The 15,000-nt window shown below is 34.6% G+C and overlaps 1 protein-coding gene across 2 annotated transcripts in view; it reads left to right on the top strand.

Moving 5' to 3' along the window:
* Positions 1-15,000, top strand: part of LOC106875323 (uncharacterized) — a 200,649-nt gene that overhangs the window by 139,795 nt on the left and 45,854 nt on the right. For both annotated transcript variants that reach the window (XM_089360840.1, XM_089360841.1), the window contains one exon: positions 6,115-6,261. In XM_089360840.1, coding sequence (XP_089216966.1) covers positions 6,115-6,261 — 147 coding nt within the window. The remainder of the gene's footprint in view (positions 1-6,114; positions 6,262-15,000) is intronic.

Genomic DNA, 15,000 nt, shown 5'->3' with positions numbered 1-15,000 from the left:
TTATTGATTCCACTTGGCTGGATAATATTCATCGTATATTTTGAATAGCCAATTATAAGTCGTAATTACAACAATTTTAGCTACATAATGTCTACATATACTTGTTAGCAAATTTTATGATGAATGTAATTGTATTATGGAAAGATATTCCACATCAACGCGATGGATAAACATATCCGTTGGGTTTCTGCAACTACTATTATCAAGATCATGCTAGCAGACTTGTCTTCAACGAAAGCAAATGGGCAACAAAAAGTTCAAATCTTTCAATCTTTATAGGTCGCTTTAGACCAGGGTTGGGGAAATTTTTTAGTTCGACTGGTAAAAATTTCCAAAGAAAAAGGTGAGCGGGCCGGTCACAAGTTCTAACTCTTATATCTGTGTAAATCTTGTATATATTTATGTATAATTCGATATACATTAGTAAAGATTACTTTAACACATCAAATTAACGCGTAACATCTTCATTAACGCCGCCACTGAATTTAGGACGTTTATATTACTATATCTTATATTCTTCAGCTTAGTGTAGTTGTATTAATGATATATATATATCATCGTCATCATCATCATCATTTCACGTCCGTTATCCACTCTAGCGTGGGTTCGATGCTTTTTCAGGAGTGGGCAAGTTGGAAGTCTGTCTGTTTTCGCAAGGTCTTACGGCTGCCCTTTTTAACGCCAACCATTTTATAGATTGGAGTGGGTGCATTTAACTTGGCACCAACACTGGTGGGGTAACCAAGTAACTTGCAAGGAAAAGATCTTTAGAGGGGTGGTTTAATGGAGGATGTGTACAGGTGATGAGAGATTAGAGCAGACTTATGCTTTTGTTCGAAATTGCTGGCCGTGTGCCAAGACTTGAAACAAATATCATAAGACGTTACAGCGCCGGCTAAAATGCTTAGCGGGATTTCTTGTGATTTTACGATCTGACTTCAGATTCCGCCAGAGTCAACTTCGCCTTTCTTCATTTCCAGGTTGATAAAATAAGTTTCTTCTGAGCATTGGCGTCTACAAAACCGACTTAATCCTATTATAATATTTGCCGGCCATGTGCAAAAATTTGACAGCAATATTATAGGCCCTTACCCATTTCATCTGTAGGGTAGATCTTCGACTTTGAGATATTGACTTTGTGCATTGTTGTTGTCTCACGGGTTCAATTTAGAGACATTGGAGAATAGTATAACGTCAGAAAGATTAGGTGTTGTAGAGTCTGAGAGTTTAACCGTATGTTCATAAAAATGCAATTATATTTGTAGTTAGGACGAGAGATCGTATCTACTTTACGAATGCAAACTAGAGTGTTAATTGCCTTAATATCAATTCTGCAGCGCATGTTGAAAGGTATTACATTTTTTCTGGTTGTAATATAACTTCTTTGCGTGAATGGTATCTTCTGGGGGTACTGTGGAGGAAATATATGCATGTATATATACATAGTTATGCACGCAGACACACACATACACACATACACACACACACACACACACACACACACACACACACACACACATCGGTGTTTGTGTGTATATGTGTGTGTGGTTTAGTGCTTAGAGTTTTGAATACACGATTCCTAGATTTTGGATTTCATTCCCGGACGGAGCAGCACAAGTTTGTGTCCTTGAGCAAAGCATTCACGTTGCTCTGCAAGTTAGAGAGTGACAGAATCGTTGACACGTGGGCAGACATGCATTACGGTATATATTCCGAGTCTCTGTGTTCTGAGTTCAAAGCGTACCTGCTTGTCAAAGACAAACTGAAACCACTCCACTAGTCATTCCAAGTCAAGCAATGGTAGATTGAGTTCCATGAATTTATTTAACAGCAGCAGGGCAGGTACATATGTAGGAGTGTGTGCTTATGTGTGTATGTGCATATATGTGTCTTTGTGTGTGTGTGTTTATGACAGATCATTTTATCGACGAGGTGGAATGCTAGGCAGCTCACCATCGACACGCATTTCTCACATTTACGACTACTGTAGGATGACTCCCAAGTCTCTCTTCAACAAGCATATTACTGCACGGGAGTGGATTTTCTCTCTAATGAAAAAAAAAAAAAAAGGAAAAAGGAAACGAACAGGAAATGAAAGCGAAAGAAAAGGAACAGAATAAGAGTTAAACGAAGACACTTGGAAGGAAAATGCAGCAGTAGAAGCAAAAAAAAAATGTTTAATGAGGAATAGATCTGAAAGAGTATGTGCAAATTTCTGTAAAGTGACATTGATGGCCGCTGCGAATTATGGAGATGAATATAAAAGACTTACGGAACCTGTGAATGTAGTATGATTTGATTTTACTGGTGAAAGGCGTAATATAATTTAGAGACCCTATTTAACTTAATAGGATTTGGAACAAAAGAGTTCGCGTATACTTTAACCACCCTTTTGTGTTTTCAATATATGTAAATATATGTTTGTGTGTATGTATGTATGTGTGTGTGTATGTGTGTGTGTGTGTGTGTGTGTGCGTGCGTGCGTGTGTGTGTGTGTGTGCGTATACATACATAAAGAGAATGAGTTAAGCGAAATGACTTAGTGTGGTCATTGGCATGCGTTTAAGAAACAAAGACGAAGTATTTGCCAAATCAGATAAGTTCTCGCTGTATTGATACCACTTTCCCTTGCATAGAAGTTAAGATAATCGTTTGGTGGCAACTGGGACTGGTTTGAAGTAAGAAGAGGAATAGTTTCTCGAATCAAAAATCCTTGAAATTTGACATACCATTAAGGAAAACACAGTTTAAATCCTTATGGATGCGACGAGAAAATTTAGGCACGTGATCTGCTTCAAAAAGCACCATTAATACAGCGTTTATCCCACTTTTCTCTCAAAAGAAGGATACGGGCAAATAATTGTGCGAAAAATGAAAACATATCTATGGCATTGACAGTTTGCTCAATGCGAAAATGTGTTAAGTTAAACAACTCCGAGTGGTCAGTGGTATATATTTGAGCAACAACGGCTATTAAGTCTACATCACATAAAATTATATAAATCTAAAATATTGAGTGTATATATATATATATATATATATATATATATATATATATATATATATATATATATTATCCACAGTCTACATTTCCAAGTCCCTATCCCAGAAGTATGGCAGACACTTTGTGGAGGCGCCTGACTTAAGGGTTTGTGTATTACAGTCATGATCGTAAGATTGTGGCGTCGATTACTTGACCAAGCGATGTGCGTAGCTTTTGTGCGAAGCACTTCATCTCACATCGCTCCAGTTAAGTCACCTGATAATAAAATGTAAAGCTGCGAAGAACAGACCACTAGTTTATGTGGTGGTGGTGATGTATATATGTATATCTATCTGTCTATCTATCTATCTATCTATCTATCTATCTATCTATCTATCTATCTCTCTGTATATATATATATATATATATATATATATATATATATATATATATATATATATATATATATATATATATATATATATATATATATATATATATATATATATCACTGAATCTGGGAAACCATCTTGTATGAAAATATGACTCACTCGGAAAGTTGGCTCGGGAAGGATCACCTACTGATTAATTCTATACTATTTAGATGATGTTTTATATCGCTAAGATAAAGTAAGTCTATAAATGGAGAAACAATATAGTGAATGATATAACATGTCATATAGAGCTGATGTAATAGAATGGTATTACGTGTTTTCGAGTTCAGTAATCATTCAGCTTACTAATTTTAAATTCAACGGGTGTCGGTTTCAGTCATCTCTTTGATCTTTAAAATCGGTTGTAACGGATTAAAGCTCGCCACTACGTATAATTGTCCTGGCTCTAGTTATGAATCAGTACTAATCTAATTTGCAACGGGAAAGATACGAAATGTTTTCTCACTGGCTTGAAACTCGGATCAAACACAAATATTTACTCGTCTTTTTTTAATGGATAGTCTATTCTATATGCTTCACAGCCCACGGCTGTCGGATATTGCTGTCTTATACTGATAGAAATTAATTTCGAGAGAAGCGCAGTTAGGCTGAATGATTAAAATATTCGCTTTACAATCCCGATTTCCTGCTGTAGTTCTCTTATTGTAGTATTTTAGTATATTCTTGCTTCGCGTAAATCCAGGCATTGTGACTAGACTGAAACTTTGTGGCAGATCATCGTGGTTATTGTATCTGTAATTCAATGCACGAGCTTTGCCATACACTTTGTCAAACTGAATTTATGTATTACGTTAGGGATACTCGTGTCCTTTAGATATTAAACCAATGACATGCTAATTCAATAAGCAGACAATTCAGTTTTTGTAATAACTCTATACATATTGTAACAACTAATGAAGATTGCTTTTACTGGACATCACTGGTCTTTTAAAAGTGAAAGACTTGTCTCTAGTGTCATGTGAGCAACCAAAAGATTTAACCGAATCCATATTTGCTTGATATATATCAATTGATTAACTAATGAAATATGCTTTAATACACTCTCCCGTTTCAATACATTTCCGTTATCCGAAATATAATATACGTATTTCAAAAAATTAATCTGAAATATATATTTGTAGCAAACTAGGCTTGAACTATAATGCGAATTTATACTGTGTATACGTCAGCGTCATCTCCACCGCATTGTCGTTATTCAATTGTCGCTTTTCAATACTTTGAGCTTTTAATATTTAGGAAGGAGATGCATCTCTCTAATTGTGAATCGTATTCTTGCGTTTGAAATGACGTAAATAGCTCTCAGTTATACAACACAGAGAAGAGAAGTTCATTTTAGTGTTAATATTATGTGATCGTATTAATATTGCTTTCATATATAATATCACCTTTATAATTACGTCCTTCGTTACGGAAGTCGTTAAAATATGTAGAATAAGTGATTTCTTTTAGTGTCAGTTTACTTTCCTTGTTTGCTGGAAGGCAAAACGTTTAAATATCCTATAAATCCCGTTTTACAGAACAGCGGTGTCTGGTTTCTGGTTCAAGCGAAATCCATAATATCGTTTATTCACCTCCAAGTAATTTTATTTATGTGGTTATATGAAGTGATAACACAGTCAGATAAAGAAGGCATTGTAGAATGACATCTTTTCCTTGCAATAAGCACTTCAACAGATATCATCATTATAGTTTGGAAAGAGAAACGACTCACTAAAGACGGTTATCTTAAGTTACACTGCGTAATCACAAAGTCTCCATTATTGACTGTAAATCATTTGAATTCTAATAAACAATGACCATATCTGTCTACAAATCTTTCAGTAAATAAATCATACAATAAATGTATTAAATATATATTGCTTCAACCGAAGAAAACAGTGAGCTATATATTCCCAGAGTTGCTATGGGTGAAGTGCTTGCTCTTTAGAAATTTATCTCATGGCTTTTCACACAAATAAGATAATGCGATGACATATGAGGAAGATTGTGTTCTATGGCAACCGCTTTACTCATTATTTCCTTCAGAAACCATACACGATCATCAATATATGTATGTGAAATTGGTTTACGATTTAAGCACGGTAATAATTTAAAACTTAAATTAAGTGTTTATATTTAATTTACGTACAGAAGTGGCCAGCACTTTACTGCCACATTGGTTCCTAACTCGCAGAATTGGAATCCAACATCTGCTAAACGTTCATCTACCTTTACTTCAGCTGTGGCATTGAAGTATGTTGTGCGGGTATGGTATCAGTGAAGCAGCTGAATTATGGGTCGTTTATATTCAATCATTGCCAATAAGTAATATTTATAACCCAAATTATTTCCTGCAGTCAAGACAATGATTGAAATTCAGGTTTACGCAAATACCATGATTTTTATGTCTTCTATGTCTCTGTTTCTTTCTCACTCTTTCTCTCTCTCTCCCCACTCCTAGATTTTAGCGTTGTGCTGGGTATAATGATATCCAAATTGCCAACATCTCTTTAGATATTTACCACTCTACTGAGTCAAGAAGGGTTTCTTAGAGAAGAACGCCATTTGGAATATATAAACAAAGTTTTAAGTAAACCAGAAACTCAATTTATGTTTATAATATGATAATGACTTATCGTCCCATAAGAAAACATATTTACAACTAATTTGTTTAATTCCGATTGTCATATGTTTCAGACTGGGTGGTGGTATTTTTGCTGATACCTTCGTTGGTCAATGGGACTCTTGGACTGTGGCTGTGAAACGGTTAACTCTAGTGATTCACCCAAACCAATTATCATCGTCCCTAATTGAATGGATGAAGAAAGAAGTGAATTATTTCAGGTATGTTTTTTGAATCGCATTCTTTGATAGACGCAGCCATATAAGGTTTAATAAAATTATACAAAATAACTGACTTGATTGGATTGCAACAATTATAGGACTGACTGCAGTGCAGATGGTAACTTTGTGCTACAAACAGTATGTGCGATTGATATGAGTTTGCAACCATCGATCTATTGGCGTACATCATGTTAAAGAAAATGGAAACAATTTTGGACTGTTACAAGCAAACATATAGTTTTTCACATTCAAAATTTTTCTCTCCTCAAAGAAGACAGTCATATCTTCCATGCTACCTGTTCTTCTGACAACATCTCATATAGCGACATCAATATGTTCCCGACTGAGAATCTAGGTGAAGCCAATGATATTATAGTTAATGATAAAATAATTTGATCGTGACTGTTAAGTTGTTCGTCTCTGGATAATGTGCCTGCCACTTTTCTGAGATTCGACGTTGTTTGTTAGAGAGCAAAAATACAACTTGTACGGACAGACCTCTCACAGAAACAAATTACGTATATGGTACACAATCCCAGATTTTGGGCATGTGTACCATATCCGAACAAATGTACACTAATTACCAATGTTCCGCATTCTTTTCATTACATTCTTATTTAGATGTGTTTCAATCACTCAAATATATATACTCGTCCTCACTCTAGTCTTACACATTGGCAAACTAAATACATCGTTCTTGAAGCACACAATATTTCATATACACTGACAAAATCCCCGCAGTAATATAAGTTTGATAAGTTGATAAACTTCCTAAAAGCTCAGGTAAATGGTATATTGGAGCATTTCTCACATACATAAGCTAGTGAAACAAACTTGCTTGGCCATTTTTATAATAGCTCACCCGTTTCACTGAATAAAACGTTGTAATCTCCAAATCAAAATTGTTTGGTTTTCTCGCGTTGTCGCTAAAATAACGACACGCGCGTTTGTAATATAGCTTATATCATAGCTTCTTAACAGAAGAACGACAGCCCACCTATATTTTCTCCATTATTCAGATTCTCTATCACATCCATGACTCCCACAAGTATTATATTAGCCTGGTTGTTTTCTTCATCGAGCGTATAAATGTTTAAATTAAACACTATCTGTATCAATCTCAGATTTGGTAGTGAAATACCGTATTTCACAGAACCTACTTCATTGAATAAGGTATTGAAATTGTTGAAAAATAAATTTTTATTGCCGCTTTTAGAGATTATCGTTATTCAGGATGATCGACATATTACAAAACTCACTTTTTTTTTATATATATAGTCCTCTTCGTTCAAAACTACATAGCCATGCATTCCTTAGTGTGTCAATTTTTGAAAAAAAGAAAAAAAAAGAAAAAAACGAAAAATAATAATCTACATTTATTATGAACTACACTATCAGTTTCATGCTGCGATATTCCATCATTTCCGGTGAAAAATTCATTTCTTCCAAATTCTTATATCTTTTCAATCCAGTTCATATAACCTTCGTTTGACAACTAAGATAACGTTTCAATCAATTTAGAGTTAAACAATATCCACACTTGGATTTACTGTATCGCTAGAAGCATTACAGTTTTGAAAGCGTAAACGTACGAGATATATTCCTTTGATAGATAATATAGTCTTCCTAAACACTTTCTTATATGTTAGGGGTCACATTGGAATGTAGTAATTTTTGTCATTCTTCTTTATTCCCTCACAGTTATGTCTCAATGAACTTTTGACCCTATGCCAAAAAAAACGACAGCTTTCCTACTAAAATATTTCGGTAGCATTCCATTTTACATTGCATTGCTCTTTTATATTTGAAAATTCAATATTAAAGTGTAGACATGTTATATGTATGTGAGTGTCTATGCCTGTGTCTGTATGAGTGCGTGCACATATATACAGATATATACATACATATATATATATGTACATATATATATATATATATATATATATATATATATATATATATATATATATATATATATATATGTATATATATGTACATATATATGTATACATATATATATATATATATATATATATATATATATATATATATATATATATATATATATATAGAGAGAGAGAGAGAGAGAGAGATAGATAGATATACGCACTACATAGTTACGCATACGTACATATATATGTACGTGTACATATGTATCCACGCTCACGCACACACACAGAGGTTTATATGTTTATTAGGTAATTTATCATTATGAATTAGAAAAGAAAACAAAAAATTCAAGAAATACGTCCATGCATGTTAGTAAACAACTCATACTGATTCCCAAGTCTGTAAATTTATTTTTATATTTGTAATGATAGATTTTTTTTTTTTAATTATTTTGAAATTTTTTTTTTTTACTTAGTTTCCGTTGAATAAAACCCGAAAATATTTGAACAATGTCTTGAGATTTTAATATCGGAAATTCAATTCGTTCAGAAAACTTTACATGATAAACTCATTTCTAATTTTTTTTTCATGAATAAGAAAACTGGAAGTTGTGTTGATATGCATTGCATTATACTTTCATAGAATATTATGGAAAAATCACAGTTTTTTTTTATTAAGTAAGAGAAACATTTAAAATATAAGGCAACTGTTTCTGTATAATATGGCTCTTCTGTTTTTCCTGACAAGTATATTCATGAACCCTATTTGGGGATCTGCTAAGAACAGTCTCACGGCTGGTTGTTCGTTGCATTTAAAGTGAATTGCTTATGCGAATTGCATTGGCAGAGGTGTGTTTAACAATATTTATCAGTTGAAGTTACTGATTATTAGCTCTTGCTAATTCTACAGGACATTTTATGTCACAAAACGCAATTTTTGAACTACAAAAATATTGACTGTTTTGAAAATGACTTTTATTTTCTCTTTTTTTTTTTTTTGCATTTCCCAGCAAAATCATTCATTGATATCTTATACACATTCTCATTTGATACTATAGTTTCAGAAAAACTAAAATGTTTATTATTGTAATGGAATAGAAAACCATGAATATGATTTTATTTTCAGCGATCTCTATTTGGGACTTTTCGAAAAATTTATCATAATTTCCCGGCCAGTTTTGATAGCTTTTATGCCTTACTGGAACATCCAAGGGAGACAATGATTACTGTCGTTTCTGCCTTTTCACATCTCCATGCTGTCACTCTAGTTTGGAGGCGCAATAACCCAGTGGTTAGGGCAGCAGACGCGCGGTCATAGGATCACGGTTTCGATTCCCAGACCGGACGTTGTGAGTGTTTCTTGAGCGAAAACACCTAAAACTCCACGAGGCTCCGGCAGGGGATGGTGGCGAACCCAGCTGTATTCTCTCACTCTTACTTCCTGTTTCTGTTGTGCCTGTAATTCAAAGGGGTCAGCCTTGTCACACTGTGTCACGCTGAATATCCCCGAGAACTACGCTAAGGGTACACGTGTCTGTGGAGTGCTCAGCCACTTGCAAGTTAATTTCACGAGCAGGCTGTTCCGTTGATCGGAACAAATTGAACCCCCGTCGTCGTACGCGACAGAGTGCCAACCTCACGTCACGTCACGCTTTCACTCTAGTAAATATATATAATATTCACGGAGTGTCACTGATGTTTCAGTTGAATCGATAAGTAGGTGAATTGATTAATATAAAAAAGGATGCTTACATGTTTTAAAGAATAATAGTGTGGTTTTCATTATGTTTAAACTTTGAATATTAGAATAATCGGAAGTGCATGTATATACATTCCTGTATGCCTAGGCAAACCTCGTATTAAATTTCATTAATACTAACTGGAAATATAGTTACTTCTCATATGCAGTATACGTTTTTGTCATAAATAACAGTAAAAAGTAAATAACAAATGATATATTATTCCACTAAATAGAAAAGAGATAAGAAATCTAAAGTTACCGTATTCCATAGTAAATTTTGCCTCATCTTATTCGTTTGTCTTCAAAATATTTGAGCATAAATATAAGTAATTGCGCTTATTTTATTACTTTCGCACAAAAACTGTCCAAAAGTTATCAAAAATGTGTCTGCAGTTTACAGGCCACCATTTGTTTATGAGACAATTAAAACTATTACATTTCTTATTTACAGTGTTTGATGTGTCCCAGTAGATTAATGAAATACCGTGTAACAGTTCCTGTCTTTTGAAAGAGTAAATTGTTAATCACACTTTTTTCTTTATGTAGCCCGGCTGTCTAACGCAGAAAATATGTGAAATCACCTTTGGCTGACTCTAGTTTCACTAGAACGTATGGTAAGCGAGTCATGAGTGCTTTTAAACATGACTCAGCTTATGTGTTCCTTCTGTATGTGGGTGACTCGCTTGATCTGTGTATTGTTCTTGATTCTTAGAGTGGCAAGTTCAAGTTTCCAACATGGAGTTTGGACTATTCTATGATAACTATAAATAAATCGAGAATGGGGTAGAGTTGGCAAGGTAGGTGAAAAGGTCTTCAGTAAAGTACCTAAAATATAGGTTACGATATATACTTTGTGGTGTAAATATTCGTTTCCTGCAAGTCAAGTGTAAGATGAAGGTCTCAATATCTGGTGCTAACGTTGGATGTAGATACCAGGTGTTAACAGTCGATATAGTTCATTTCAACCTCTTAAAGGCTGGCGAGATATATCGAACTATCCACTCTGGTTTTATTACTGAAAATGTATTTTATACTGCATATTCATCTTGTGATTGAGATAATTCTATATTTTCCATATTTTAACTGACATTACTTTGAGAACTGCGCAAATTGCATGGAATATACTTCAGAGGTGGATGTCAGAAGGCCATAGCAATGTATTGTATAATAAGCTTCCCACAGTTGTTTTAGCAAAGCTACACATACACATGGCTGCTAAAATCACCTGCGTGGGAACGGCTCTGTAGACAAAAAAAAAAATAATAAATGATTGCTGCTCTAAATATTATATGAGCTGTCACTATAATGTTGACAAGTGTTTCGTTCGTTTACAATAGTAAATTGAATTCTTCAACTGAGCATAACTTGGAAGACGTAGGTTCTACTAGTTAAGTTTTTTCAATCAAAAATAGTGTCGTACACATATTCTGCAATACGATAATTCAATAAGCATTTATTTCTGCATTTTTGCAGAAAATGTTGATGTGCCTGAGTGTGTGCATAGTTAAGGCATTTAAATGGTGCAAGTGTAAAGCAGAGGGTGGCACCGAAATTAATAATTGTAAGATCTTTTCAATTTTAAAATCTGGTGTAATTTAGCGATTAATGTCAGAGGCCAGACATTGTTGTTGTTAAAAAACAATAATGAATGAAACTATGATCATATATATCGCCATGACTAGGGATGTCGGAATAAATGATAAAGAATAGTTCAATATTGAGAAGTACAAACCGCTAAAAAACGATATTACACGAATGTGGGCAATGCCGAAAGTAACCGACATCTCAGTAGTTGTAGGAGCATTGAGAGCATTTAGAATCTGGTTTGAGAAATTCGTTTCAGAAATTGGAATCTGCATGAGTGTAGAACATGCTCACAAAAAAAACGCCTAATTGAGATCAGCGAGGATTTTGAGGCTGGTAATTAGATGTTAAATATTGTGGAATAAGCCCCCGCATGATCCCTGATAAAGGGTTTTTGGCCGCTCATATGGAAGTAGCCAGAGAAAATGAAATCGAGAGCTCTGAGAAGTAAAATAATAATAATAATAATAATAATAATAATAATAATAATAATAATAATAATAATAATAATAATAATAATGATAATAATAATAATAATTTTGGCTAGACAGGGAATGTTCGGTAGACGAAAAACTGATTTCTGAACTTTTGAATTTCGATGCAGTAACCTCCATCATTCGTTCCTGTTTCAGAACAAGTTACTATCCATCATTAATCTCTCTCTCTCTCTCTCTCTCTCTCTCTCTCTCTCTTTCTCTCATTCCTCCTTTTCCTCTCTCAGACTTTCCAGAGGACCGTGATATTTCTCATACATCAGCCAGAGCCCATTTTAACTCGTCATTAGGGGGCATATAAAAACATCCCCAATACACCGCGACGTAACATATGTCATATGAACCATGTTTTCCCTCTCAAACCATTCGGGCAACGCTATAGAGAGTTCAACGTGATACACGCTGTCACCCTTGTTTCTCTGTGAAGAACGTGTATAAGAAAAACATTTTCTGACGAGATATTTGGAAAGCTGTGTTCTCAGAGCCATGCGTTGTTGTTGCTTTTGCCGAGTAGCTGTGGTAATAGTTAAGCCACTTGACAAAAGCGCTGACATTTGCTCTAAAATAGCACAAACATATTTCTTTTCAAAATGTTAATACCTTGTTGTGCAATATTGCTGTCCATTTAGCTTCTGATTTTATATTTTCCGCACACTGTCTTTGTTTATGCTGGCGGGGAGTATTATCCTCGACTTGTTGTGCTGTATGTCAGATAAAAATAAACACAAAAATCAAACGAAGTTTGGAAAAATTATTCAGATAATTTGGGTTAAAAATATTGAAACAATATCTTAGAGTTCTATGAATCAAAATCAAATTGACACAGATAGAAAAATCCGAGAACCAAAAGCGTTATGAAGTACGCCTTGCCAGCCTGAAATTGTAATAATGAATCGGAAAATAGTAGCAGCGACAATAACAATAAAACGATGATGCTGCTGCTGATGATGATGACGACGATGATAATGACGACGATGACGATGATGATGATGACGACGATGATAATGATGGTGATGATGTTAATGATGATGACGACAATGCCACTACTGATATGTTTCTTCGTCAAAAGAACGTTGTGTGAAGACGTGAACAAGATTGGTTGTAAAAAAGACCCGTGTCGAAATGGAAAATACATAATTTTTATGCTTCAGAAGTAGGACACAATGCCGAGGCTTAAATAGTGCATTTCTAATATCTCTAAACGTTCTTCAAATCATTGGAAGCTGTGTTATTCTTGTTATGGCAACTATATACAAGAAATGAAGAGTAGAACAAGGAAACTTTCTGTAACAAAATTTTCATCGGCCTTTCAGAAAATTTACTGCCGCACGAAACCACTATCCACTATCCTGAAGTATTTGGACAAGAGCAGGGGCAGTTGGGTTGCAGAGAAATGTTTGTTCTCAGTCCTTGCAGGAACGTGTGCAATGCTACTTCTTTTCTAATAACCACAACTGGGGAAATTTTTGAGACGATATTCACAATTGACTCAAGGGATACCAGGATTGGGTAAAGAAACACGGAAACCCATTCCGTGGAATTTTCAAAAGTTTGTAATTTTCAAAGTTTGAAGAAGTGCGTGCGTGAAGTTGTCCACTTCTCCTCGTTGATATACCTAGCGTTGCAATAACTCTTTCTACTATAGGTACAAGATCCGAAACATTGCGGTAGGTGGCTAGCAGATTACAAAGACACCAGGATTCGACTGGTACTTAATTTATCAACCTCGGTGAGATGAAAAGCCAAATCGACCCCAGCGGAATTTTTAATTAGAACTTAGAGTCGGAAGAAATGCCGCTATTCATTTTGTCGGACGTACTTTAGTAAATCCATGAAACACTGAACGGCCAAACAAAAGCTTTAAATAAGTTCAATACAATCTTAACAGACTGCCCATGAAATGGTCAGCAATGCAGACTTATCCTCTGTGAAGATTTACAGACATTTAAGTAAATCACCTTTATCACCGATTATGCGCAAAATAAGAAACAAATTTGCAAAAATTATCGTGTAAAACTGATTACGTAAATAGATTTTCCACACTATACTCCGAATGAAACATTTCTGAATTGATTTGATAATAAATATGCAAGTGTGTGTGTGTGTGTGTGTGTGTGTGTGTGTGTGTGTGTGTGTGTGTGTGTGTGTGTGTGTGTGTATGTGTGTGTGTGTGTGTGTGTGTGTGTGTGAGAGAGAGAGAGAGAGAGAGAGAGAGAGAGAGAGTGAGCTTGAGTTTGTTTAAATGTTTCGGACTTGCTTCTCCTTAAAACGGTGGTTCGGCAATAAGAATCCCATAGAATTAATAGGAGACTTTTATATATTTGGCCCCTTTTGATACCTATTCTACTCTCCTGGACCATTATAGCTGTTTGATATTAAAAGAAGTCCTATTATATTTTTACAATTAAATATTGTAAGAAATTATATTAAAATTTGTTAAAATTATAGAAGTATATATAGAAGCTTAACCAATTTATTGCACATAAAATTTAGCAATGAAATCGTATGTACTCCTCCCATTCACAAAGACATCGGTTGTGAACGGTTACTTGAAATAATGAAGTACTGGTGCCGATGTGTTTGAGTAAAACAATTCAAGGCGGCAACCTACCATGGTCTTGGTCCATCGATCGTAGCAAGTAAAAAGATAAAAAATGAAATATTGATCAAATAACAACGCTACCACATTAAGAGACGAAATAGGCATTGGTCTGTTTGTTCAGTAGATTTAGATATTCAGGAGACGCGATTGCCTGTCAGAGCCGTACTGGGGAAAATAACGAAAAAAAAAAGAAAGAAAAATCAAAGCAAAAACAAAGAGCAACGATCAACTCCGCAGTAAGTATTAAAAAACAAAAAAAAAATTACTGCATAACATCATTGGCTGTAACCAATTTAATTTCGTACATTTATTGCATGGAAAAGAAGATGAAATAATAACGGTATATATTGCGCACCAGAATAACCTGGGTATTCTCTGGAGGCATCGTGCTCTGACTAGAGAAAGAGACAAAGAGAGAATAACAGAGAC

This window comes from Octopus bimaculoides, chromosome 12 (assembly GCF_046866305.1).
Source record: "Octopus bimaculoides isolate indiv1 chromosome 12, ASM4686630v1, whole genome shotgun sequence".
Taxonomy (NCBI): domain Eukaryota; kingdom Metazoa; phylum Mollusca; class Cephalopoda; order Octopoda; family Octopodidae; genus Octopus; species Octopus bimaculoides.
Note: the sequence above shows the minus strand (reverse complement) of the source record. Positions and strands in the feature narration are given on the sequence as shown.